Here is a 27738-nt window from a genome sequence, read left to right on the forward strand (position 1 = left end):
GCAACCAAACACCCATGAGAAGTTAACATCACATGTTCCGATCTACACCGTCATAACTGAATAGCGGAACATAGACGGGGGTCACGTAATGACATGGCACACACATGCAGGCGTGTGACATTCTCACACCTGCAGAGGCGCCTGCCTGACATTTGGGCTTTGAGCTGGCAGCTCTCAAAGGAAGTAGAAAGCCACGACGTGCCACTCAGGAGCATCTTGCAAACATTTACCAGGTGCCTGCCGTGGCCACTAACCAGGCACGGAGCTGTCGGGAGAAAGGACTCCCTGGAGCTCGCACCAGCTCTAAGCTCAACCCCAACATGCCTGCTGGCTTCGCAGTCAGCACTGGAAGCAGCACAGGGGCGGAGCAGCTGGCAAAGACAGCTTCACAAGGCAGAGCCCCCTGGGGCACATCACTGAGCCTGACCCTTTCCCTCTCTGCTCTTCTGCGTGCCCGAGCATCAGCCAAGAAAGTAGTAAGTTAAATTTCACGTGAACAGAAAATTAAAACGTAAGTGCTCATTCGTTCAAGGGACTTACCTGTGGGATCGCCCTGAGGCTCACGGACAGGCTCAAGTTGAGAAGTCAAGTAGCCGTTGTCTACAGGGCCAGCTCTAATCAAGCAGAGATGGAAGACGCTTCCATTGCGTGTTGTGATCTACCTCTTCCTTAGTGACCTGCTGTGACTGGAAGCGGGGCAGGCAACAACACGGGACACAGATGCAGGCTGAGATTTCCAAAGCTCAGAGGGGCCTTGTGACCTCTTGGCTGGGACCTGGCAGCTTTCAAACTACTGTCTCCAGGCCACGTGCAACACCCCTCAAGGACCAGACGGACAAACACAGGGCCTCTCAGGGCCTTCTTACCAGGAGACCTCTCACCCACACAACAGGAAGCCCACACTACAGCGGGAGCATGGAGCACCAGAGGAAAAAATGATCATTCACCACTCTTGTAGAGAAGAGCCTGCTGGCCACTGGAAGGCTGAACTATCACAACAAAAGATTAACAAATAAGAAACCAAATATTAACAAAGACAAAAGGCCAGTAACAAATGAAGACTGAATACTTACCTCCGGGATACCACCCGGGCTCAGGAACAGGATTCCACTGAGTGGCTTGATCAACAAGGACTGCAGGAACCAAACACACGTAATCAAACACAGGTGAGGAGAGTTTCCACTGCATGTTCTGATCTGCTTCTTCCTGAGTCACCTGCAGTGACTGGAAGGGGGTGAGGTAATGACATGGCACACATACCAAGGTGTTGGTTCCCACAGCTAAAAAGGAACATGGGTGACCTTTTCTCTGAGACCTAGCAGGTCTTCAGGCAAAGAAATATTCATGACTCATCTGGGCAACGCCCGCAAGGCACAAAAAGCTCTTGGAAGGCCTTAAGAGGATCTTAGGTAAAATTGCACATGAATAACCTATTGAAACATAAGTGTTTATTCCCTCAAGCAGACAGACATTGATAACTTACCTCTGGGACGCCCCCAAGGATCGCCTCCCCATAAGCAGGATCCAGCTGAGAAGCTCGATAAGCACTGCCAATGCCATCATCTGGAATCAAGCACAGATCAGAGAAGCTTCCATGCGCACAGAGGAAGCCCACGCTAAAGAACTGGAGGAAAAAGCAATTGTCTACGCTTCTCGTGGACAAGAGCCCGTGAAAGGCTGCACCAGTGCTACCCCTGCGTGTTCCTGTGGGCCAGGGACCTGCAGTTCGTCCAAGGGGAGCAGGGCTGCAGGACTAGAGCAGAAACGCTCCTGTTTTCCCGAGCAGACATCATCTGAGCACGCCGCTCCGGGACGTCCCCGAGGCTGAAAGCCACAGGGACTCAGTGCCCAGGTCTCTCACCCCGCACCACTGCTCCCGGCCCCCTCGCCTGCCCGGAAAACACCCCCAAAGTGGCCGCAGACCCTCCACACCTCCCCGCGGGGTGTCTGCCCCCCCTGCCCGCACCATGGTGCCTGCCTGGCTTGCCTGGCCCAGCCCGGCTCAGCTGCTCTCCCGGACCCAGCCCTAGCCCTGGCCCCACTGCCACCCCGCTGAGGTGCGGTGGGTGCCACGCCGCACTGCTTGGGGCTGGGTGCTGTCCCCCTGCCCGCCTACCTGCTCCCTGTGCTCGTCTCAGAGCAGCCTGGGTGTCCTGGGCTTGCAGGGCCACCAGGAGGAGGAAGAGGAGGAGGCGGGTGAGGACCACGGCCCCCCAACTCTCACACCGTGCTGCTGCTGCTGCGGCCACGGGCTCTGAGACCTCACGGCCCCGTTGGGCCACGCCTTACGCCAGGCCTCCCCAGCGAACACCCGTTGCCAGCAAATTACTGAATCTGCACACTCCTGCATTTCCTTGTTCCATACGAGCGTGGAAGGAGCAGAAGTGGAAGAGGGCCGGCCTATTTTGGGAGGCAGCACTGCGTATGAGAGTGCACAGGAACTCAGGTCTTACTTCCCAGAAGTCAATCCATACCAAAAGCTCCGTAGGAAGATTGCATAAAAAAGCCAATTGCAAGGGCCTCTACTTGCTACTGTTTTTCTCAGACAGCACTCTAGGAAGAAACTAGCTTTTCCTGCTAGTTTTGCTACAGCTTCGTTACCTTGAAAGATGAAACTTCTTACTTCTGCTACTCCCAAACAGCCTCGCAGCCCAGCAAAACCATACTGCAGGGAGGAAACCTTCACCATGCAAAGATGGGCACGCCACGGGAATACGTTACTCTCAAAGAACAGACTCTTTCAACCACTCTTCCTCTTGCTTACCAAAGTTCTGACACTGTTAGAAAACAACAACAACAACAAAGCGGGGTTCTCATTCACATTTTATTGAGCCCGTTATATCAGCCATTCAACAGTAGGTCCAACTCCAGCCCGAAGCCCAGAATAAGAAATGCCATCTTGAAGTTTCTGGAAGAAGGAAGGGCTTTGAAGCGGCAAGACCAGAGAACATTCATGAAGGCACTGTCGTGCAGGTACGCATCCCTGATCACAGACCAACTGCACCGTTACCTGAGTAAGTGATGCGCTCAGCTAACTTGCAGCCAGTGACGTCTGGAAAAGTAGCGCACGGTCTCTTGTTCATTAGCGCCGAGCACGTTGGTTGGAATTGGGTCTGCGAAGAAAACCATATGCAGTTAGTCTGGTTTATTCGAGTACATTAGGACAAGCCCAGTTCACGTTTACGAGGAATCACAGCAGGTCCCACCTGTCCCTGCAGACCCCAACACCACTCCTGTGCAGCATCCCGAGGAGCAGTAAGCGCAGAACAAGAAACCTTCCTTCAAAATAAGGCCCACAGCCTGCTCGAAATTTCAACAAGAGGCACAGAGCACCAGCTGAGAATAACCTCTGCTTTAACTATGCCGAGCTCCGCCGTCTCCATAAGGAGATCAGCTTCCAAATGAGCCCTAGCCCTAAAAACACACATCTTCCCTAGGGCAATGCAAGGTAAACACCAGAGCACAGGGACACCTGCTCATTCCGTTTAAGCTGATGGGGAGAAGGACAGAGGACTAGAAAGAGAAAAATAAGGCGAGAGAGGAGACAGGGGAGCCGAGAGAGAAAGACAGGTACAGGGAAAAGGCTAGAGAGATGGAGAAATCAAGAGAAATCGGGATGAGGAGCCCTGCAGAGAGATGGAGGAAGAAAAGGTACGGTCGGGGAGCAGGACAGAGGCATGGGGGGGCGGCGGGAAGGAGAAGCAGAAGGAAGGGGGGATAGAGAAAGACAGGGACAGGGAGTGGGGCATACAGGTGAAGAGTGACAAAGAAGGACAGAGAGCAGGACAAAGGGACTGAGAAATAAAGAGAGGGTCAGATTCGGACAAGGAGACCGAGAAGGGGGAAAAAAATGGCAATGGGCTGGAGCACAGAGATGGGCAGCAGAACAAAAGGAAAGAGAGACAGGGACAGGGGCAGGGAGCAGGACAAAGGGATGGAAGAGGGAAAAAAAATAGCGATGTGCTGCAGGACTGAGATGGCGGCATTAAAGAATTGACACGGGGAGCAGGCCAGAGTGACAGAGAGAGAAAAAAGGAACGGGGAGCAGGACAGCACTGGAAGAAAACAAACTGTGACGGGCAGCGGGACAGAGAGACGGCCGGGGCAGCTGCAGGGGGCGAGCGGGGCTGGGGCGGCTCTGGGAGTCGGGGAGCCCGGTGCCTGTGCCTGGGGGGGCGGCGGTCTGTCTCCGTCTCCTTCCCCGCCACAGTTCTCGGGTCACTCCCAGGGCTGCCCCGGCTGGGCCCGGCTCCAGCTGACCGGGAGCCCGTCGTACCGGGCAGTTTGGAGCTCCCCCACCATCCCCGGGCAGCCAGCGGGCAGCAGACATCCCCGCACCCGCACAAGGGCCTCGGTCACCTCACCGGTGGCCCCAGCCCTCACCTCAGCTGGGCCACTGCTGGAGCACAGACTGCACCTCCCGTCACCAACAGGGCTGCCGGGAAGCTGAGGCGGGGGGAATGACAGCTCCCGGCATGCCCCGGGACGGAACATGGTCGCCCGGCAGCCCCGTGCCCCAGGACTACAGCTCCCGGCATGCCCCGGGACGGAACATGGTCGCCCGGCAGCCCCGTGCCCCAGGACTACAGCTCCCGGCATGCCGCGGGGCACGCCTTCCTGCTGCCTGACCCTGCGGGGACACCGTCCCCCGGCTGGGCCCCGCCCCCCCGCAGGCCCCATGGCTGCCACCTCCGCGGGGCTGCCCAGGCCCTGGAGCCCTGGTGGAGCAGGGAGGAGGAGGAGAGAGGGACAGAGCGGCAGAGAGGGGTGGGGCAGGGCGGTGGGGTGCCCGGAGAGGGACGGGAGACGGACAGAGGGACAGGAGCAGGACAGAGGGACGGGAGCAGGACAGAGGGACGGGGAGAGCAGGGGGAGCTGGGCAGGGAGTGGAGAAAGGCAAACTACTGGTGAGGAGCGGGCAGAGGGATAGAGCGGGGAGGAGATGGAGGGGGAGGGGACAGGAGGGTGCAGGAATAAAAGTGGTGGTAAGCAGCAGGAGAGGGGGACAGAGAAGAAGAAGGGCAGGAAGGAGGACAGAGGGACGGACTGTCACAGGCAGGGTGAGGGAGCGGGCCAGGGGTCAGAGAGAGGGAAAAGGCACGAGGAGAGCGGAGTGAGAGAGATGGGGCAGGGAGCAGGACAGAGGGGCAGAGGGGAGAGAGAAAGGGAGAGGCAGAGACAGAGAGCGGGACAGAGAGCAAGAGAAGGATGGGAAACAATCCAGAGAGACTGAGAAACAGAGGGATGTGGATGAGGACAAGGAGGCGGAGAAGGACAGAACAGCGATGGCCTCCAGGATGGAGACGGAGGAAGAGCAAAAGGCGATGGGGAGCAGGACGGAGGCCCAGAGGGGAGAATTCGCCAGTGAGCTCCTGCCCATCTCAGTGAGCACAGCGGCAGCTATGCCCGCAATTTTGAGGTCTGCCACAAACCTACAGGTGCCTCAGTGCGAAGCGCGGAAGGTAACCTCCGGGTGCAAACCCTTCTCCTGCCCAAGCCCTTGGTAGGCAGCCAGAGGGGACGAGCCCGAGGAATTCTGCCACTAGAAGGAGTGCTGCCAGCTGGCCGGGAGGGAGGAGCGGATGTATGACCTGCCTGCGTGCTGTGTCCCCACATTGTTCCCCAGTGTCTGCGGCGCTGCTTATACACCGTAATTGTAGAGTTTTGCTGCAGACGCTGACTTGGGGGCAATGCTAGGCAGAAGGGCGTGTTGTTTCCAGTCCCCCGACGGGTTCAGACAAGGCAAAACCTTTGGCGATAGCTGTCCCAAGTCCCCTCGGCGTCTGGGGCTTTTCCTGTCACCCCCTGCCTTTTTATACAGGTTTCTCCTCCCCTTTAGCTGGGGAAAGATAGGGAGCAGCAGTCGCTGGCTGACCGTACGTGGGTGGTGAGGAACAAGAGCAACAGAGAGGGCCTCTGGTTTTAACGTGACCTAAAATCAGAAGCGTCTTCAATCACGAGTCCGCACCGGGACCTGCAAGAGAGCTGTAGCCATCACTGCTGGAGCAACAGTAGCCCTCCACAGCAACGAAAGACAGCGTCTCTTTCCGTGCCTCAGAAAGAAAGGCCCGACAACAAAGGCCATCACTGCTGGAGCAACAGTAGGCCTTGGTGCAGGCCGGTGGTGAGGGCACTGCCTGCGCTGGGCAACTCCCCGCTCCCCTTCCCCTAGGGACCAGCCAGCCCTTGCTGCTCCTCACAGGAGGGACTGTTGGCTGGCCGCCTGCATGCTGCCGCATGCTCTTCAGATATGGCCCAGCAAGCGTCCCTGGTCCCTCTCCACCTCCTGTCTCCAGAAGAGAGAGCTCTGTCCCTTCCTTTTGCTGCAGCAGCAGCTCCCAGGCCCTTCTGTCCCAGCTCTCTGGTGTGAGAGCTGGGCAGGCAGGCACACAGAAACCTTCCTGGCTTTTTTTTGTGCGTGTCGGAATGTCACGGGCAGGCACCGGGTGTAAGTGTTTTGCACGAGTCACTTCTGCTTGCTTTTAAGACCCTTTTTTGGTACTGGTCTTTCAGGGAAGGCTTATGCAGGCGAGAAGACAACCTCTCCTGTAGTGCTGAGGAAGGGAGAGAAGGCGGCAGGCAGGTTTCCAGCATCATGTGCTCGGCTGTGAGCCGTCAGCAGCAGGATGGCACGGGCTGGCCTGAAGCCCCTTCCCGGGTCTGGTGCTCGCTTCCCCATTCACTTCCCAAGGCAGAGGCCAAGTCAGAGGGGCACTGAGGGGGCTGCGCAGACCACTGTCCCCCCCAGCATCACTGTCTCCCTGGCACCCAATCTCATCCACCCCTTGCTTTGACTGAACAGGGAGAAGAAGAGCTTTGGCCTCCGCGGGACCTGGTGGTGCTGGCTGGTAGCCCTCCTCCCCTTCACAGTCCTGCTCTTGGCAGTGCTCGTGCTTCTCCGGTAGCACGCTGCCTGGCCCATGGCGACAGCTGACGGGACCGTGGAGCCCGGTGGAGGAGGGCTGTTTGTGAGCCAGGGTTCCCAGCCCGGGGAGGTTTCCTCGCCACACGAGAGGCTGCACAGCTCTCGTGCCAGTCCCAGGAGGCGCAGCACCTCCTGCTGACTCGCTGCGAATGACCCCTGCCTCCTCTGGCATCGCCCTGGGAGAGTGGTGGCACTTGGGCCTAGTGCTTCGGCACAACCGAGAACGCGGTCGTGCAGCTGCGTGAGGCTTGATTGCTGCTCCACCACGGTCTCTCTGATGGCTTCCGCTCTGCCACCTGGCAGCTGTGGGGCAGCCTAGGTATGTGCCCTGGCCTCCCTTTCCATTGGGAAACCCCGGCTGCCGCCAGGGATGAGAGGCCTGGCTCCACGTGCTGGAGCTCTCGCACAGCCCAGGGAAGAGGGCAGCTCAGGAGCCGCTGTCTCTGCCAGAGGCAGGCCACCGTCCATGACAGGCACTGTGTGGATGGAGGGATGGGAGAGCTGGAGGGCTCCCCTGTCTGAGCTGGGGCAGCGGGGGGCTTGGGGAGGGATCAAGGGAGCAAGAAGGGAGCGAGCCTGCTGGGAAGATGGCGACAGGCTGTGTAGCTGCAGGGGAAGGACCAGTGGTAGCAAAGAGCTGTGTGTGCCGGCGGCAGCTGGTCCTTGGGAACGGGGGAAGCAGCTGGAAATTCAGCAACAGGTCGCTGCAGGAGCCTCCCTTCGGCACTGTCCTCGAAGAAGTGGGGTGGCGCTGGCCGCCTCTGAGTCGGTGGCTCAGCGTCAAGGAGGGAGCCTGGGTCACGGTGGCAGCTGCTCAGCAGGCGATGACATATGGAGGATGTCACTGTTAGCTGATTGTGTCGCTTGAGGACAGCTGACGGGTAAGCGATGAGCTAGAGAGGAGGCCACTGCTGGGTGACTGTGAGCACTCCCGTGAGGGCAGAGGGCCAGTCGTCCCGCACAGAGGCCCCGGGCTCACTGTGCAACTCGCACTGTGCGGTGAGGTCCTCGTCCTCCTCCCAGCGGGGCACGGCCATCTTCTCCTGAGGTACCCCGTGTGCCACAGGGCGCTGACAATGGCTTCTGCCTGGGAGAGGAAACATCACCACTCAGGCCTGGAGAAAGCAGCAGTTTTCCTCCCCAGACTCCTTGCTGAGGTCTCCCCCAAGAGCGACAGTCAGACTGTCCACGGAGTGTTGCTCTTTGCAGATATTTCAGGTGGGGTGACACGAGCCGTTTTGGGACACACCGGGCCCTTTGGAGCCCCGCCCCTGCCCCTCAGGCAGAGTGGCCATCTTGTCACTGCTGGGATGCCCAAAGAGAGCGGGATGGGTTATCTTGGGTGGTCAACCACAGCTGCCACCAGCACTGAGCCGGGGCATGGGAAGGTGTGACCTACAGGCTCTCGGGCCAGGCAGCGTGGAACTGGCTGCCAGGTCCTTTGGCCCACGTGGGCATTTCCTGACTTCTGGGTGCCCGTGTTACAGGTTTCACTGCTCTGACGGAGAAATTCATCCAGAGGAGCGGCGCAGACAGAGGCACCGATGAGCTGGCGCAAACCCTCAATTACTACCTGTGTGACATTTTGGAGGGTAAGAGCCATGCTGCAGGACTGTCTGGCATCGGGCCGTGAGGCTGCTCATGGAGGGTGGAGGCAGACCTGCTGGGCAGCCTGGTCCTGCCTCCTTTGAAGGGCTGGAGCTTTCTGTGGCCCGGAGGAACAGGAAGAGCAGCCAGGGTCTCCTGGCGAGTCAGGACCAGCGCAGGTCCTTTCTGCTCCCCACTGTGGCTGAGGAGGCACCCGCTTTCTCAGCAGCCACCTCTGTGTCTCTGGCGTGAACACCCGGCTCAGTGATGCGTTAGGGCCCAGAGCAGGCTGAGGGCATCCAGCAAGTGCCAGCGCGAGAGTGACCTGAGGGTGCTGGCACTGACGTGTGTGTGCGTGTGCGAGACCCTCACGAGCCCCTTTTCACAGGGCACATCTTGACCCTTCCGAGCTGACCGTGAGCACATTGTGGCCACCCCTTTGGCAGCACTTGTAGAGCAAAGCAAGAGAGTCCTCAGGGATGATGAAGGGTGTGGAGCATCTCTCCTGTGAGGAAAGGCTGAGAGAGCTGGGACCGTTTAGCCGAGAGAAGAGAAGGCTCAGGGGGGATCTTAGTAATGTGCCTAAAACCTGAAGGGAGGGTGCAAAGAGGACAGAGCCAGGCTCTTTCCAGCGGTGCCCAGTGTCGGGACCAGAGGCCACGCCACGGGCACGCACTGAATCACAGGAGGTTCCCTCTGTACGTCAGGAAACGCTTTGACTGTGAGAGTGACTGAGCGCTGGCACAGGTTGCCCAGGGAGGTTGCGGAGTCTCCCTCCTTAGTGCTCCTCTCTGGGCAGAGGGGCTTGCTCCGTGGCTTCTGGAAGAAGGTGTCCACATGACTCTTCCTTTCCTTCCCTCTGTCCACAGAGATGCTGATTTTTGGAGGAGACATCTTGAAGTTTGCTGGTACGTACTTAGGACGACGATGCCCACGTCTAGTCATCTGCAGCATTTAACTGTTGTGGCGGCCATTTGCTCTGCTCTCCTTCTCAGGAGGCTCTGTGCAGCACCTTGAGCCAGCTTTCTGGCCAGGCATGCACCCCGCCCTTTCTCCAGGCTTCTCTTTCCCCCCGGGCCTGCCTGCGGTTTGGCTTTGGCAAGGGCTGTGGCTCCCCTCACTCTGCCCCCACTTGTAGGGCCCTGGGCTGGGGGTGGGGGCAAAGAAGCGCTGAGAGGAGGAGACCGCCTAGAAAGCGCAGCCCAAAGGTGTGTGTTGGGGTGGTGGTGAGGGGCAGGGAGGCCCTGGTGGTGGCGGAGCTCGGGCTGCCAGGCTGCGAGGCGGGGAGGATTCCCTGGTGTGCTGCAGCTGCAGAGGAGCGCTTGGGGCAGGGGGTGCCACCGCTGCCGGCTGGCTGCTGCTGTGGCTGGCCCGGGAGAGGAGAGGTGTCCCGGTGCCATCGTCCTGGAGGACCATGCCCTCCCACAAGCCCATCTTCCTCAGCACATTGGCCGGTTTCTGCTGTCCCTGCCACTGAGCGTAGGTCGGGGAGAGTCAGGTCTCAGCAGAGCCTTTACCTTCCCCTCGCTTTCCCCAGGGGATGCTGTGCTGGTGCTGTGGAGAACAGGACCCCAGGAGCTGGCTAAGACCATCAGCCTGGTGCTGCAATGTAGCTGGCAGATCCAGAAGAAGTGTGGGAGTCGTGACACGCACGTGGGTCAGAAGGTCCAACTGAAGATAGGTACGGGCGCTGTGCCAGGCGCAGATCCGTGGCACTCTCCCGTGCCATAGGGTGCTTCTCACGGGCAGGGAACGCGGGGATCCCTACTGGGGCTAGTGCCAAAGGAAAGCATGTCCTGCGAGCATTCAAGGGGCCAGCTGTAGTCGGAGTGGGGATGGGAGACCAGGACTGCTGGCTTTGCGTGCGTTTGCAGATGCAGAGGAAGCTTAAAGGCAGAGCGGGTGTCAGATCAAGTATTAGGGTCTTTGAATGCCTGCTTTAGCACAGACGTCTGCGGGAGGTAGTTCTCCTTTCCTTTTTTTCAGGTGGGGGCGGCTTTGCATCCTTTCCCCTGCTGGATTCTCCCCTGCCTTTCACAAAGAGCAAAGGGGAACTGCTTTGCATGCGGCTGTGAGAAGGGCTTTGGCAGGCTGTTGTGTTTTCTCAAGCAGACAGCTCCAACCTGCCTGCACGTAAACGGAGCAGGCGGTGATCAAGCCCGCTGGTTTGCTGGGCTTCTGGGGCAGGCAGCTGGGCAAGATGCCCGGCACTCTCAACACATTGTCAATGTCACCTTTGCTTGTCTCTTTCTAGACACCCGTTTCAGGGACCTGTGTCAGTATCCCCCCGAGTAGGACGGAGGACGCCCTCCCCTTCCATAAAGCCCGTCTCCCCACTGGGCTTCAGATTAGCTTCTGACCAGCGGAGATGCTGGGGACTGTAGAGCTCAAAATGTTCCCTGTGTCAGTTCTGCTTCTCCCTCTCTCTCTCTCTCTCTCACCAGGGATCTCTGCAGGGTCCATGAGCCTCCTGACTGTCGGAGACAAGAGGCGGCAGTACTTCTTGATCTGCGGCCAGGCCCTGGGTGAAGTTTGTGAGGCTGAACAGCTTGCGAATGCAGGTGAAGTTATCCTCTCAGCCACCTCCTGGGAGCTCTGTGAGCAGCACCGGCTCAGGACCAAGCGTCTTGCAGGCAAAAGAGCTGTGAAGGTAGGTGGATGGGACGGCCTCTAGAGCGATTCCGAGGGCCCGGACCTGGGCATGAATGAGGGAGGTGTCAGAAGGCCGAGGAATGTGGAGAGAGCTGTAGCTGTGAAAGCGGGCAGGCAGCTGAAGCTCTTGTCCTTCCATCTCGGGGGTAACGGTGGGCTGGGCTCGCTTGGTTTGAGGGGTCGGGAGGCACTGGAAGGGTTTTGGCCCCACCAGCAATGTCCTCTGTGGGTCATGGAGCTGTTGTTGACAGCTGGGGGATGCTTGGGTGATACCTGCCCAGCTCCGGTGCTTCTGAGGAAGTACTTGTGTCCCATCCAGCCAGGTGGGCTTGTTGTGCCCTTTTCTGGGCAGTGACGGTGGAGGGCAGGCTCTGTCCCCTGGACTCCTGGGGAGGCCAGTGGCAGTGCTTTCATTCTGTGTGTCTCCAGGTTACAGGCATGGATTGGATGTCTTGGTCAGAATGCCAAGACGCTTTACGCAAGCTTGTACAACGCTCAGTGAGCCACGGCTTGGAAGGGGAAGGTGGGTGCCAACTTCACCTTGTTCTGTGATTGCCCGGAAAGGTGGGGCCTGGCTGCTTCAGGGGCCAGAGAGGAACCACCTCCGCCCTCTCCCCCCTTTCGGATAGCACTCCTGCTTTTGGCCCTCCTGTGCCTCAGCTGGGGCAGTCGCTGCTGCTGCCTCCTCCTTCCAGGGGACAGCTCTGCCCCGAGCATCTGGAGGTGGCAACATGAGCAAACGCAGAAGACTCTTTCTCCCCCGTTTCCAGCGCCAGCCCCTGCTTTCCAACACCTCGTAGTCCCATCCTCCCAGCGACCAGCTGCATTTTCTCTCCTCAGGTGCCATGAGGCCTGCTTTTCTCTTGCCCAATGATTATGATGCGGAGGAGGTGCTTAGGCAGTACATACCAGAAGCTGCTCTCAGGAAGGTACGGCCAGGCCGCCACTGCTGGGGGCTGCATTTTTGGAGGGTAGAAGAAGTGGTGCATTGCAGAGATGGAGTCTTCACGAAGACAGACAAACAAAAGAAAATGCACCCTGAGACAACAACGCGGGGAAACTGAGCCAAGGAGCACCGGTGCTGCACCATTGTGTGCGTTGTCCTCAGAGAGACACGGGTGGCGGGAGGCGGACTTCTGTCTCTCTGTCTTTTCCGTGGGTATGGTGCTGGAGGTGCTGCGGACATGATGGTGGCATAAAGGGGAGATTCCACTGAAGTCCCTAGAGCATCCCTGAGGGTCGGCCCTCATGCCCATACCTGTCCCAAGATGGGGTGTTACCGGAGCACCTTTCTCTCCTTTGTCATTTGTGTTATGATTCGGCATCTGCCTGCCGCAGGCTGGGCAGCCTGCCGGCCGTTTGCACTGAGGGGAGGCTTTATCCCTTCCTCCGGTAGTACCTGCTATTGCCAGTACGCCTGCCGTCCCTCGGTATCTGGTGTGGGCAGTAAGCCCCCAGGAGAGCAGGCTGGTGAAGCCGTCGTGCTCTTGTCTTCCAGCTTGATGACAGCGTGCCGCTGGACCTCTTCTCTGAGCTACGGCCAGTCACCAGCCTCTTCATCCAGCTGCGGCTGGCTGAGGATAAAACCACAGTGGAAGTCTACACGATCCTCCGCAATGCCAGCAGGATGATGCGAGAAATCCTCTGTCCTCACAAGGGCGAACTCAACAAAGTCCTCCGGTTTGATAAAGTGAGTGTGGGGGAGCAATCGCCTCCCCCCACGCTGAGAGGGTGGGCAGTGAGCAAGAGGGAGAGACTCCCTCTTAGGCATTGTAGCAAGATGTGCTGCATCTGTCCTTGGCAGGGCTGCACGTTCCTCTGTGTGTTTGGACTCGCTGGAGAAAAGCTGCCCTACGAGAGCCTTCACGCCTTGCAGAGTGCTATTCAGATCTTCAACTCGTGCTCCACAATGCTCGGGGAAAGAGAGTGAGTGTGTGGCGGGGGTGAGGGGGGTGCATGCTGGCTGGGACGGCGCAAGGGGGCTTACCAGGAAGAGACGTGCCTTCCAGCTTGCCCTCCCTTGTCCCTGGCAGGAAGGAGGCAGTGCCCTGAGAGGTGGCAGGTGACCCCTGGGCTTAGCCCATGGCAGCCAGGCCGAGTCCCTCCGAGCACACCCTGCTAGCCACCGCGCTGGAACGAGCCCTCGCAAGGGCGAGAGGCTCCTTGGTGTCAGAGGCAGGCCCTTCTGGGCGACTGGCCCATGACCAGGGATGGGGCCCAGCCACCTGATCTCAAGATGCTGTCATGGCAGGCGGTGCCATCGTGGGCGCCTTCCTCCCTCCCTCCCTCTTTGCTCACGAGAGGGCTGTGGCCTTCTGCAGGTCGCAGCTCAGGGAATGTGGCCTCAGGGGAAGTGTCCAAAACTTGCTGCATGCGCTCTACCCCTGTCCCTTGTCCCTTGCAACCCGGGTATGTTGCGCCCCTGAACTCTCCAAGTCCCCGAGACCCGTGCTGGCAGGGCAGGATGGCAGGTGGCCCAGGCTAGCGCCGAGGGGAGGTGCGGGAAGGGATGAAGCCGGGCGGGCTTCATGAAGGGGCGCTGCTGAAGCCGCACTCTTTCCCCGTGTGCCAGGGCAGTGTCTGTTGCAGTTACCAGCGGGACGGTGTTCTGCGGACTCACTGGCCACCCTGTGAGATATGAATACACAGGTACGAGGCGTGTGTCTGAGGTGCGGGAGGCTGTCGTGGGCCTGCTTAAGCATAGCAGTCTGGAAGAGGAAGGTGGGCTGGGAGAGGGCTTGCCCAGCAGCCCGTCAGGAACGGCCCAGGCAGCTCTGGTCCTGGCCTGGGGCGGGAGAATGGGCTCCGTGGCCGGTTGTTCCCCTGAGTTCTCCTGACCCCGCCGTGGGGTTGGCCTGTGCCGGAGGTGAGGCAGCCATTGGCCTGGAAGGGTGCCGTGGGGCTGGTGGCACCGGCACACCAATGCGTGCTCTCTCTTTCTCTCTCTGGCAGTCATTGGCCAGAAGGTGAATTTGGCAGCCCGGATGATGGTGCACTACCCCGGGCTGGTGTCCTGTGATGCAGTGACCTACGCCACCTCTCGGCTGCCCCCTTACTACTTCAGGGAGCTGCCGGCGAGAGAGATGAAAGGCCTTAGGCATCCTGGCACTGTCTACCAATATGTGGGGATCCCCGAGGAGAGGTGAGTGTCCTCTGAGAGGGCTGGATGAGGGGACGGTGGCACCGAGGGTGCAGCCTTGGCCAGCAAAGAGGAGTTCTGCAGAGAGAGACCAAGCTGGTCTCCCTTCCCTGTGGCTGAGAGGGTCGGAAGCCCTCGCGTGGGAGGCTTTTTGCCTTTCTCCCCTGCTGTCTCCTGCTGGCTCTGTCCAAATGGCTTTCGACTGTGCTTTCCGTGCTGTGCTTGCTCCAGCCCATGCCCTGGTAACGCTGACCCAAGGAGGTTTTTGTCCCAGCTGCTTCTGAGCAGGAAGCTTTGGGCCAGTCCGGTTCCCATGGGGAAACGTGGACCATCGGGACACTCTTCCTCATGTCTTCCTGCTGAAATCTCAGCTCTTCCCCCGGGCCAGGAGTTGACCCCCTCTTTGGATGAGGGTTTGAATGTTAACATTGCCGTCTCTTTGAAACTACGGGAAGACTTGAGCCAAAGGTGCCAGGTGCTTGGCATCCCAACCCGTTCAGTGACACAAGTCCTCCTTTCCAAGGCACTTGTTTTTCTTGGCCAACGTGGTAAATGTCTGCTAGCCAACAGCACACCCTGGCTTCTCTCGCGTGTCTCCGATTTCTCTGGGTATGGCCTCTGGTGATGGACTCTCGATACGTTCTCCTGCCGCGCCGTGGCCATTGGGCTTCTTTATGCTTGCAGCTGTCCTAGCGTGCAGCTCGAACGTTGGCTAGGGGAGCGTGCAGGGGCTAACACGCTGCTCGAAAGAAAAGCAGGTACCCGAGGAGCAGCACGTCCTGCCCCTCCCTGCCAGGCTGCTTCTCTACGTCCCTTGGCTTCTCACCAGCTAATTGACTTGTGTTTTCTGTTCCCCTGTTTCTAGCATATTTGGCATGGCTCTTACCAAGAAGAGGTCCGAGTACGTCCCATTGCTGGGTAGGTGGAGAACGCCTTGCTCTTCTGAAGCCGTTTCTTCCCCTTGGTAACTTTTAGTGCCACGCTGGGAAGGGAGAAGCTTTTGCCAGGGACGGTGTTGCCTGCAGCAGCCCTAAGGAAGTGCCGCCTGTCTTGGTCACTACTTGGCTGATATCTTTGGGGTGGAAAGCAGGGTGAGGCGCCTGGTGCTCCCTGCCGTGCTCCAGACCTGGTAGGAAGGTTCCTTTCAGCTATGGAGCTGCTCACCCCCTGGGGGCTAAACTGATCCCTGTCTTTGGGATCAGGAAAGAGATTTCCTTCTGCCAGACTGACAGAGAGTTTGGGTGGTAGGTTCTCCCCCTGGTAATCCTCAGCGTTCCTTTCTTGGCAGCATCTGGGTGTAGATGTGGAAATGCCAGGACACACGGGATGCCTTTAATCACTCGGTGTCTTGCCGGATGCTTTGGGCCTTGTTATGGGTTAGGCCTGGTAGGCAGCTCAGCCCCACAGAGCCGCTCGCTCCCCACAGTGGGATGGGGAAGAGAATCGGAAGGGTAAAAGTGAGAACACTGGTGGGCTGAGATACAGGCAGCTTAACAGGTAAAGCAAAAGCTGCGCACGTGCGCAAGGCAGAATCGGGCACTCGTTCACTGCTTCCCATCGGCAGGCAGGTGTCTAGCCATTCCCAGGAAAGCAGGGCTTCATCATATGTAATGGTGACTTGGGAAGACAAGCGCCATAACTCCGAATGTCCCCCCTTCCTCCTTTTTTCCCCAGCTTTCCTTGCTGAGCACAGCATCATATGGTATGGCAATAGGCCTGTGGTCAGTTGGGGTCAGCTGGCGCAGCTGTGCCCCCTCTCAGCTTCTTGTGCACCCCCAGCCTGCTCGCTGGCGGGGCGGCGTGAGAAATGGAAAAGGCCTGGACGCCGTGCAAGCATTCTTCAGCAATAACTAAAACATCGTTGTGTTATCGACACCAATGTTTGGTCGCAAATCCAAAACACAACACCATACGAGCTATTCCTGAAGAACATTAACTCTAGCCCAGCCAAAACCAGTACAGGCCTGAAGACGCTGCCTTAACTCCCGGGAAGCGCTCTGTGGCTCGTGGTACAGCAAGGAGATGCTTTGAGCCTCTTTGGGACATAGCTGCCTGCAGCGACTCAAATCATCCCTTCCAGTCTTGTGCTGGATCACTGTGGGGAGTTGCATGGGGCCGGCTGAATCTCTGTGCCTGTGGGAGGGGAGGGGTGCGGGGCAGGGAAGAGGGCATGGGAGCCGCGCGGTGGGGCAGGCGGGCCCACTACTGCTCTGAGGAAGGCAGAGGTGCAAAAGCTGGGATGAGCGGGCGGGAAGGAGGCCTGGGTGCAGGCAGGCTGGCGGATGTAGTGGCGGGGAGGGAAGCTGTGGTGGAGGGTGCCAGCAAAAGGGACGGCTCTTTGCTTTTCAGCACGCGCCAGCAGCTCGTTTTCTTGTTTGTCTTCCCAGGTCGGGAGAAGGAGATTGACCTCTTTGTCAGCTGCTTGAAAGCCTATAAGGCTTTAGGAGAAAGGCACATCCTGGCATTTGAGGGCCCGATGGGCTCCGGAAAGAGCCACTTACTTACTGAACTGGCCTATTTAGGCCAGGCTGCTGGCCACAGGTACAGGTTTTTGACCTGCAGCTTTGGGACACTGCCCCTGCCCGTCCCCTGGCAGCCATGGAACACTCCAGCCCCTCTGCCAGTGCGCCTGGCCCTTGGGCTGCAGCCTCCCGAAAAAGCCTCCTGGAGACACTCGCTAGGAGCTCCTGCGTGCTCTGCTCCCGCCTCTGCCTCTTTGGGGAGTTGGAGGTGGCTTCTTGAGCCATGGCCTTTCCTCCTTCACCTCTGGGCCAGGCACAGACAGAAGGAAAGAGCTCAAGCTCAGTGCTTTTCATCTGACTCCAGACCCAACAGACAGCAGGGCGGCCTGTCTCAGAAGCCCTGCTTGCCCTCTGCGTGTTTCCCAGAAGGAGCACTGGGGCAGAAAAGCCTTCCCGTGGTCTGGGAGGCAGACTGCTAAGGTCTGGAGCCCAAAGGCAAACTCACCGCTTGCTCCATCCTTGCCTCTTAGCCCCGTGAGTTCCTCTGCAGGGGGGACGTAACGAGACCTGGGCTGGCGCTGCGGAGACACAGGGCCTGGACCTGGCTCTCCCAGTGGCTTGGCAGCAAGTGCCCCTCTGTGCCCTTTCTCGTAGGAGGAGTGAAAAGCTTGGCCTTCTCTGGGAAGCACTTTGAGATGGGTGGCTGAAGAGCTCCCCCCAAGGGCATCTCCACCCCTTTTGTCTTAGAAGGCTTGGGCTGTTGGGGATCTCAGTCCCTTTTGCTTTTGCACGGCAGGGTAGTTGCCATGGAACTGCTAGAGGTCAACGTGAGGCAGTCCTTCTCTGCCATCCGTACGCTGACGGCCAGGGCCCTGGGCCTCCAGGACTGTGAACTGTGCAGTGACAGGCAGTGCATGCTGCAGACAAAGCTCCGAGGGACAATCGAAGAGAGCAGCTATTGCCTCCTCAATGACGTTTTCCTTGTCAAGGTGAGCGCGAGAGGCCTCTCTGGCCCTGGAGAAGGCCTTCTCACGAGCTTTTCTGGGTCTGGCGTCGGGTGGGCACGCTGCTGGGAGTGCCTTAGCTCAGGGGTGGGAATCGCAAGGGTCCTAGCACACGTTTCCCATTCCTGGGCCCGGGGGGCTCCCTGACTGTGGTGAGATCATGTCCCGTGCTGCATCTGGCAGTGCCCGGTGCCTTGTTCGGCACCCTGGAAGTGGCATTGGAGAGAGGCTGGTGCTGACCTCGTGCTGAGGTCACTGCTGTGTGAGTGCTCTGCTCCAGTCAGCCCAAGATTCCCACAGCCAGAGAGCCAGCTCTTCGGCCCACCCCCAAGCCCCAGCTCTGCCAGAGACCCTCAGCAGAGGGCCTTCGCTTTAGGCTCCAGGTGAAGTCCCCCCTGTGGCTCCTTGCGCCTGTGTTGGGGAGAGGGAAGGTGCTGAGGCCAGCAGAGGCGGTTTGCTCTGTGGTCTTGCTCGGTGGGTAGGTGTGCCCTAGCCCCGGAGTGATCTTTCTCCCTGACTCCTTTTCTGGCCAGTTTCCCGTTTCGGACAAGGTTCGCGAGATGCCTGAAAGTCAAAGGAAAACGGAATTGCACTCGACTTGGGCAAAAGTGCTAGAGAAGGTGAGCATTTCTCCTCCTTCCTCCTGGGTCGGAGAAGGAAAACAACCCTGCCGGCTGTGGGCTCTGCACCACAGCGTGTGAGCGGGTGAGAGGACCAGGCATCTGGGTTATCGCCATTCAGGGCCTGAGAAACCCCCCACCTCCTCCCCGCAGCCCCACAAGCACACCCAATAACTTTCCTCCCGCAAGGTGTGCCCTGGAGGAGGAACGATGTCTTCTGCATTCCCTTGCCCAAGCTCCCTCCTTCTGCAGGGCAAGTGATGTTAGGTGTGACCTTAAAGTCTCCAAGAAATTAAGAGTCAGTAAGCTTCTGAGCAGGGAAGTGGTTGGGGAGAGACATCAGAGCATCCTCTCAAGAGACAGAGGCTAAATCTCCTCCCCGGAAGACACTTGAGAATCCACCGGACTGCCCTCAGAACACCCTGCTTTTTTTCAGGCCATTGGAGCAGAATTTGGCATATTTGTCATCGACAATGCCCATTTCATCGACCCTGCCTCCTGGAGTATCATGTCACCCCTGCTCCAAGACGTCTCCCTCTTCACGGTCATGAGCTTAGCTCCAGGCTACGCGCGAACAGAGAGCTTTTGCAAAGCCGCAGCAGAGAACACAACATCCCAGCAGATCACCTGTCTTCACCTGGACGAGCTGAAACCTTCAGCCATGGTGCAGAAAGTCTGCCAGGGCCTTGGAGTGGTCAGCATCTCCAGGGATCTAGCGAGGTAAGTTCGAAGCAGGGGAGCTCTTCCTGAGGGCTTGAACCTATGCAGACCATGGAAGGGACTCACCTCCCCAGGAAAGGGAGCGCAGGGCCGCTAGAAGCATCAGTGCCTCTAGCAAGTACTGGGCGCGGGTTGCTTTTTATGCCTCGCCCTGGCAGGTGGGAGCCGAGAGTGGGCAACTCCCTCGGCACAGAGCGTGGGAGGTGTCAGCCCTTCGCTGTTGCACAGGGAGGAAGGGAGGAAGGGAGGAAGAGTCCCAAGCCCAAGCGTGGCTGGGGTGTGAAAAGGCCTTGGTCTAGGTGGCCAGGCTGTGGGGGAGATTCCCCGGGGCAGAGGTCTGCCCTGCTGCCAGAGAGGATCTAGGCTCCCGAGGAGAGGAAAGGCAGGGCTTGCTGCTCTGTGCTTTGGGCATTGTCCGCAATTCTTTTCCGATGGACTTCCGTGAAGGCTGGGGGTTCAGGGGGGCCCAAAAGCTCAAGCCAGCGGGAGGACCGTCCCTTTCAAAAGTGAGGTGTAGCTGTGACGAAGATGCTGGCTACCCTGCTATGCCCGAGTTACTCGCCGCCCACCTGAACTGTGTTTCACCTTACTTTCCTTGTGGGGGTCACTGCCGGGTCTGCTCCTGTCCAGGTTCCTGATCCAAAGAAGCTTGGGGGTCCCCTATTACTGCGAGGAGCTGCTGCGCTGCCTTTGTTGCAACGACATGCTCTTGTTCCGCAACCGGAGGCGGGGTGAAAAAGCAGAGGACAACTGGGAGAACCTGATCAGTAAGCACCTTTGCTGCTGACTAGAGAGTCGCTGTGGCGCGTTGTCTGCAGCACAGTCTTGCCCTGTCGTTCCCCCATGGATCTGGGCAGAGTCAGATCTTGCAGCAGTGCAGAAGTTGGTCTGGCGGAGGTTGTGGGCTCCTGTGTGCCTCGCTGTTGGGACAGCCAAAGCAGGGGCTAGCGAGTTCTGGTGGCTTGGAGGGGCCTAAATTCTTGGGGCGGGGGTTGGGGGGCTAAACCAGAGGGGAAATTGTTCCGGAGCACATGTGTTTCTGGTGTTCCTTAGGCATTCTAATGGGCACGTAATTTACCTTGCCCAAACGCCAGCTCGCTTGAGAACAAACCCCAGCTTGGGGTGAGGGACAGGCCCGGGAAACTTGAATCCAAAACCATAAATCCCCACAAGGGTGCTGGTAACGGAAGAAAACGGTGGTAATGCCACCGAGAGAGCAATGCCAGCCAGAGTGCCGTGGCCTTGGGAACAGCCAGGACTGACGCTCCGTTTTGCATGACCACCGGCAATTTCCCTGGCTGCGGACGTAGCGCTGTTGAAGGCAGCAATGCTGCTGCTTTCTGTCCCAGGGCGTTCAGTCGCCCCCTGGGAAGTCTGGAAGCTTTGACTGAGGGACTGTTTGGGAAAGCTGGTCTGAAGGCAGAACATCTTTGGGAGGGCTGTGCAAGGAAACTGTTTTGCTCTGCTTAATGACCCACGTTCAGCGCAGGCAGGTCAGCGCGCCCACACTGGCCCGTGTAAGGTGGGACTTGTCCCATCTCAGGTGAAGTTTGAAATGTTTGCAAGCTGCAAGTCACTTTGCAAATTGCCTTATTCGTGCTCTCCTGCTCCACCCAGCTTCTGCAGTCGAGGCTTCAGCCCTCGCAGCAACCTCGAGCTCCAGCGCGGGGAATGATGGCAGGGTCTGCATCATCAGACCAGACGTGAACCTGGAGAACACCATGCTGCCCGCCAGCTTGAAAGGTGAGGGGCCGAGCGCCGCTCTGCCGGCTCGCGGCTGTGCTGGGGCCCCTTCCCGGGGCATCGGCTAGAGGGAGGCTGGGCATCTGTGTGCTGCAGAGTCACCCTCTCAGCTTGGGGGCTCTGCTGGGAAGGTGGCTCCAGTCCAACCAGGAACAGGCCTGGGGTTGCGGGCAGCCCTTTTCCCCTCCTGGGCGTGGACCAGCCGTGAGCGTGCTGCCTGCTTTCCAACAGCGGGTAGGAGAGAAAAGCTTACTGGTGCAGCACTAAAATGGCTCCCTTTTCTCACAGAAGCAAAGCCTTTGCTGGGAAAAATCTTTGACTTGCCTCTGACTCGACTTTGAACGTGGCTTCTACCTCGCTATTCTCTTTTTAAGTTCCCCAGCTAGCGCTGGTCTCAGGGCACTTAATCCAAACCAAACCCGTTTTTTTTCTGTGGATTGCCACGGAAATTCCCCCGTAGCCAGGGGAGCTGGATGGGGGAACTGTCAATGAGTGTCTCTCCTCTCTAGCCATAGCCATTTGTATGAACCTTGGAGAAGCGTCATGCTAAAAAGTTGTTTTGTCCAAAAAAAAAAGACGACAACCAAAAGAAAGGAATAGTATCGTCTGGCCAAGTTAAGACAACTGTTGTGGGGAGCTCTGAGTCCACCTCTGATGTGGGGAAAGTTCTCTGTTCTCTCTGCGCACTACTCCAGATCTGGTAGGGCGCATCATGGGATGCGTGTACCTGCTGGATCCTGCCCTCCTCACCCTTGGTGGAGGAGCGTGCGTTTGAGCGTCTTGCTCTTCCCCAGGCCTTGTGGCCTGCGATTCCAACAGGAGCGGAGCCATTTTGAAGACGCCTACCCTGGGTTGCGATTGCCCAGCAGGTGCAGTCCCGAGGAGAGGAGGCCAAAGTCGACCCCGTTTCATGTGTTGAAACTTCCCAGCCTCTCCAGCCTCAGCATGGGGAACAGGCAAGAGAGAGACGTGTTGCTGCTTTTTGACAGAGATTGCGCTGGCTCAGCTGGACCGGATAAAGCCGCTGAAGCAGATGGTTTTGAAGTTTGCAGCTGTCATCGGGCCAGTGTTTACCACCCAGCTGCTGTCGCACATCCTTCCCACTGGCGTCAGGCCCAAGATGAACTGCTTGTTGAACACGTTGGTGAGCGACAACATCCTTAAGCGGCTGAAAAGCACAGAGGTGCCAGAAGATGTCCAAGATCCTACCAAGGGGCCAGCCACCTCTCTGCGGGCAGAGTGCGGTAAGTGGTAGCAGTAAGGCGGACAAGGGAGCTCCCAGCTGTGTCCCGGCGGGGCTCCCCAGGGCATGGTGCGCTTCCCCCCGCCAGTGATGGGTGGGTGGAGCTCAGGCAGGCATGGCTGTTCGGGATGGGTTGTTCAAAGATCTTACAAGTCAATCTCAAAGCACACTAGCTTTGCACCGGAGGGAAGTCCGCACCAGCCGTCCCAAGTGCCTCTGCTCCCCTGCCTCCAAGCACTGCTCACAGCGCAGGCATGGGAGGGCTTGTGGAATCCCTGACATCCTCTCCCAGCCGCCTGCAGCGTCCAGATCAAAGATGCCCTCCAGAGTGCCCCGGGGCCTTTGACAGGCTTTTACTCGGCTTTGATTCCCCTGTGGCCCAGGGCGGGAAGCTCAGGAGGCTGGGAACCGCCTTGCCAAGAGCGGGGAGAAAGCGCTGGCCGGGGCTTGCTTCGGCTGGCGGCAACATCCCCAGCTCCTGCCTGGAGTGCAGCTGAGCACTGTGTCCCCAGGGCTGTGCTAGCGTCAGCAAGGCGAGCGGGCCCTTTCTCCCCGTGCTGCAAGGCTCGGTGTGCAGCAGCGCTGGTTCTCTGCCGAGGATGTGCATGACTTTCATACCCCGGCTGGGACGGCCCTGAGCCCTGGCCCCAGCTCGGGCTGCCGCAAAGGCCCTTTGCCTTGCAGGTGTGGAGAGGCCCTCTCTGAGCAAGACGACTGTGGAGCAGCAGTCTGGCGTCCTGGCCTTCTGTGTCCTGCTGCTGCGAGAGGCTGCCTATGAGCTGTGGCCCGAGAGACAGCGGGTCGCCTTGCACTGCAAGTGTGCCGCCTTCCTGGAGCAGCACGCGCACAAATGCAAGAGCTGCAGCCAAGGGGACTTTGTTGCCTTCCACCGCTTCGCCGTCACCAGCACCCAGGACGGAGGGAGCCCTCATGGCCCTGCTGCCCAGGGCGACTCCCGCAGCTGGGAGGCCTTGGTGCTTGCAGGAGAACAGCTGAAGAGGGCTAGGACCCACGGCACTGAGGGTATGCTGTGTACCATGCTCTGCAGCCCGGGCCCTCCTGGAGGCCAGGGGTGTGTGCTGGGGATCGGGTGGGAGTAGATCTGCTAGGGATGAGCCCAGGAGGTGAGGACGACCACTGCAGACTTTCCTCAGTCTGTTGGGACCCTTGCAAGGATCCTTGCAAGCCCGCTGGGAAGAGCAGCTCTTACCCCCGGGGTACGCGAGGAGGTGTCTAACCCCCTGTTTTCTTTCCAGATGCTGCAGATGCTCTGCAGCAGCAGCAGGCTTTCAGGGAGGAGGATTTTGGGTGAGCAGACAAGGTTTTGATTATTTTTGAAGCCAGTGAGCTCAGGGTCTCCAGAGGAGACAAAGGAAGCGGCAGCATTTGGCTGCCGGTTGTGACTCTAGCTTAGGGGAGAGGCTTTCTGTGCGGTGGGAGCTGGGAGGAAATGGCCACGGCGATGAGAGAGTGCTTGAGGAAGCCTGTGGGCTCAGAGTGATCGTCACCCTCCACTGGAGCAGCCCTTGCTTTGCAGTTCCTCCAGAGTAGCGCTGCAAACTCTGCAGGGGAGAGGGACTCGAGTGCTTTGCCTGTGGGAGGTGACAGAAAGCCCAGCTTGTCTTTTTCTCCCTACCTACAAAGCACCTGTATGAGTCCTGCCTGCCCGTGGCCTCGTGCTCTGCTTTGAACAAAGGGCTTTTGATGCCGTCTCTGTGGGGAGAAGGACCAGTATAGGTGATGCCCGTGTATTCTGTGCTCTCTTCTTCCCCTGGGAACTGTCCTCTGACTAGTGTGGCAGGGCGGTTTCTGGCAAAGAGCGAAGAGACAACTGAGCTGCCCAGCAAGACCGACGGGAAGCACAACGGCACATGTGAATGCAAAGCCATCGTGGAATCGGTGCTTGTGCCTTTGGCTCGCCACTACATGGCAATGGGCGATGCTGCCAGAGCCTTTTACTACCTTCTGGAGTGCGCGGCTGCCTACCTGCATGTCTCCAACAGCTACATGGTGAGTTGCCCTGCTTGCCAGGACCCACTGTGCACGGAGTCCTCTCAGTCGCCTGGCTCTGGGCAGGACAACTTCCCCGTTGCAAGAGGGCATGCCTTCGCGGGGCCTTGGAAGGGAAATGCTGGGTCAGACCCTGACTTCTTCCTCCGGTTTGCCTCTTCTGCGGCAAGAGACACAGGGCACTGTGCCCTTAGCACGAGGAGCATTAGCAGGGAGGCGGTCTGAAGGATCACTGGTGCCTGTGCTCTGAGCCAGGGTGACTGTGTTTGAGCGGGCATCACCAGGGAGAGAAGCAGGCTCTCTTAAGACAGATGCCAGAGGCAACGGGGGAGGACAAGGCTGGCCATGGGCTCTGCACCCACGCTCACCTGCTCTCTGTGTGCTTGCGCAAAGGCCCTCATGAAGCTGAACGAAGCGGAGGTCCTGAGGAGCTCGGTAGAGAAGAAAGTGAATGTGATAGCCCGCTTTGAAGAGGCCACCTTCTTCAGCCTCAAAGGGGAGGTAAAGAGACGGGGAGGTCTGGAGGGACCGCCTGGGGGACGCAGCTGGATGCCTTCCCCAGTTGCAGTGGATATCCCTGGCATCTCCAGCCACTGGCAGATTCCTGCAGTCTCTTGGGCAACTACTCCATATCGGGATGATTCCCTTTTCCTGTGCAGGTCTGCTGTCATATGGGACGCCTGAAGCTGGCAAAGAAAATGATCAGGAAGGCGCTGAGCCTGCTCAAAAGGCAGTTTCCCCGGACCTCCGTTGGAGCCTTTGTCAAGCCGCAGCTGGAAAAGTTTCAGTGTGCCGCTTATGTTGCCAGAAGAGCATCCTCCCTTCCGCAGGAGGCCCGGTAAGAAGCAGAACTGAGAACCCGGGAAGGAAGAGCCATTTCCTACCTGGTCCCAGGCATCTGGGCCCAGACCTGCCTAGACTTGAGGCCACACCTAACCTGACACATAGGCCTTAGCAGGACCGAAGCGTTAAGGACCGATGTGCGGGTAAAACAGGCAACGACAGAGCCCCACGCTCCCTCCCCTCCCTGCGCAGTCATGGGAACAAAGCACGCCTTTTGGTAAAAAGCAGCTTGCAGCCGGGGATGTGGCTGCTGACACGTGTTGGCTGCGGCAGGGGGTTGGTGGTGACTGGGAAGAGAGCGCTGTAAAGAGGGAGTAGAGGCTGAAGAGGGGCAGGGGTCTGGAGGCAGGACCGGGACATGGGGAAGGAGCAGTAGGTGGAGGTGAGGTGTGAGAATCAGGAAGCTCAGGGGCCGATACCCCTTTTCCTGATGGTTCCCGGCTTTGCTTGGCCCCCCCCCCCCCCGGCGCTGTAGTGCCAACGTGCCCTCTCGAGCGGTCAGCTTCCCCCGGCAGCACTTCTTTGCCCCCTTCCGCTCTGGCAGCCCTCTCTCCATCAGCTCCCTTTCCTCCAAGGAGGTGTAACTGGCTTGTCCGCCGCCCTGCTTTCCCCCGGCCCTGTCCGATTTAGCACTGTACAGCTAGAGCCTCTGGGCCCAGCAGTTTCTCTTGTGTGGCAGGAGGAAGAGGCTAGCCTGGCTGCTGCGGCAGAGCTGCTGCCTTTCCTTACTGGAGCACCTCTTCAGCCTGGAGGGCACTTCCAGCGGACGGACGTTCTCCCGCCTGGCAGCGCGCATGAAGGCCAACACGGACAGGGCGGCAGACTCCTATCGGGCAGCAGACTCCCGCCACAGATAGACTTAAACCAGAAGGGTGGAGCTGAAGTCAGCTAATTACACATCTCCTCCATGATGACCTTTGTTGTTGGGCCTTTCTTTCTGAGGCACGGAAAGAGACACTGTCTTTCGTTGCTGTGGAGGGCTACTGTTGCTCCAGCAGTGATGGCCTTTGTTGTTGGGCCTTTCTTTCTGAGGCACGGAAAGAGACGCTGTCTTTCGTTGCTGTGGAGGGCTACTGTTGCTCCAGCAGTGATGGCTACAGCTCTCTTGCAGGTCCCGGTGCAGACTCGTGATTGAAGACGCTTCTGATTTTAGGTCACGTTAAAACCAGAAGCCCTCTCTGTTGCTCTTGTTCCTCACCACCCACGTACGGTCAGCCAGCGACTGCTGCTCCCTATCTTTCCCCAGCTAAAGGGGAGGAGAAACCTGTATAAAAAGGCAGGGGGTGACAGGAAAAGCCCCAGACGCCGAGGGGACTTGGGACAGCTATCGCCAAAGGTTTTGCCTTGTCTGAACCCGTCGGGGGACTGGAAACAACACGCCCTTCTGCCTAGCATTGCCCCCAAGTCAGCGTCTGCAGCAAAACTCTACAATTACGGTGTATAAGCAGCGCCGCAGACACTGGGGAACAATGTGGGGACACAGCACGCAGGCAGGTCATACATCCGCTCCTCCCTCCCGGCCAGCTGGCAGCACTCCTTCTAGTGGCAGAATTCCTCGGGCTCGTCCCCTCTGGCTGCCTACCAAGGGCTTGGGCAGGAGAAGGGTTTGCACCCGGAGGTTACCTTCCGCGCTTCGCACTGAGGCACCTGTAGGTTTGTGGCAGACCTCAAAATTGCGGGCATAGCTGCCGCTGTGCTCACTGAGATGGGCAGGAGCTCACTGGCGAATTGCAGCTCGGTTCGGGAACGGCAGGATGGCAGGGGCTTCATTCAAGGAGCTTCCAGTTGCCTGCAGGAGCTCTGCATATGCAGATTTTCCTCTGGCACCCTCCTTAGCACACAAGTTCCACGGCCACCACAGAAACATCGGGCATGCTGAGCTTACAGCTGTGCCACGCCTTCTGGCCCAGAAGCTTCCATTTCGTCACACAGGTGTTAAGCAGGACTGGGGTCCCTCTGGCTGCAGGTAACGGCCTCCCTGCTGCCAGCTGGGACCGTCAGTATGTGTGGCATCTACTACAGTGGCCAGTTATGCCTTCAGCTAGGAAGGCTGTGGCTGTGCCGCAAACAACTGCCTTCCTCCTTACGTTTCTGTCTTACAGAGTATGGAAATAGATGTCCAGCTGGCTGTTTGAACGGTGCAGGTTTTCACCGGCACTGGCGTGCACTGCTGGCCTCAGACTAGCTCCTTGCAAACTCCACCATCTTTTCCGTCCTTTCACAATGGTATATATATTGCAAACGGACACCTGCAAACGCCTGAGAGTAACATAAAGGCTTGGTGGAAAAGTAAAATAAAATGAAATAAAATAATCATATCTATTTGTCCATAGCCGCTTCTTCTTCTTCCTCCCTCTTTTTCCTCTCACCCATTCTTTCTTCTTTAATTTCTGCTCGGCTTCTGTTTCCAGCTACGCTGTGCCTGGTCTCTCTCTGAAGCCCACCCTTGCAAACCACCCACCTCAGAGCAGTTCTCAAATTTTTCCCATTGATCTTTGCCTGTCTCAGTAGCTGGAAGCAAAACAAACTCCAAAGCTTCTGTTAAACTCTGGGTGCGTGGCCGCATGGATGTGAAGAGACTGAAAGTTGGTACTGAGTCAAGCCAGAGCCGGGAGGAGCGTTCAGTCGAGATTTTTGCAGTGGGCTTGCAGAGGACGCAGACCCAGGTAGACGCGCTTCTGGATAGGCTCCCCCTTGACATCCAAGCCCTCGCACATGGGAAGCGAATCTTTGTAGGCCAGCTGTTATTCTTGTACGGTTTCGATCTAGCGGAGGCAGTGGGGCTTCCTG

General features: G+C 58.4%; 1 protein-coding gene and 1 long non-coding RNA gene across 2 annotated transcripts; one reads left to right on the forward strand and one right to left on the reverse strand.

Moving 5' to 3' along the window:
* Positions 1-2805: 2805 nt before the first annotated feature.
* On the reverse strand, positions 2806-4445 carry LOC143173292 (uncharacterized). The gene is made up of 3 exons (XR_012997522.1): positions 4384-4445; positions 3011-3113; positions 2806-2908 (listed from the first exon to the last, which is right to left on the reverse strand). It is a non-coding gene; the product is annotated as an uncharacterized LOC143173292 (long non-coding RNA).
* Positions 4446-7512: 3067 nt separating this feature from the next.
* On the forward strand, positions 7513-25872 carry LOC143173256 (adenylate cyclase type 10-like). The gene is given in 26 exon segments (XM_076363469.1): positions 7513-7665; positions 7869-7985; positions 7987-8143; positions 8413-8517; positions 9382-9420; positions 10050-10193; positions 10957-11162; positions 11594-11687; positions 12005-12093; positions 12663-12854; positions 12969-13090; positions 13737-13813; positions 14117-14306; positions 15169-15221; positions 16691-16844; positions 17562-17754; positions 18303-18389; positions 18826-19109; positions 19740-19876; positions 20736-20852; positions 21842-22096; positions 22780-23118; positions 23897-24105; positions 24499-24606; positions 24765-24943; positions 25628-25872. Coding segments are annotated over 26 exon segments (3978 nt in total). The 3' UTR covers positions 25806-25872.
* The last annotated feature ends 1866 nt before the right edge of the window (positions 25873-27738 follow it).

This window comes from Aptenodytes patagonicus, unplaced genomic scaffold (genome assembly GCF_965638725.1).
Source record: "Aptenodytes patagonicus unplaced genomic scaffold, bAptPat1.pri.cur scaffold_43, whole genome shotgun sequence".
Lineage (NCBI taxonomy): Eukaryota > Metazoa > Chordata > Aves > Sphenisciformes > Spheniscidae > Aptenodytes > Aptenodytes patagonicus.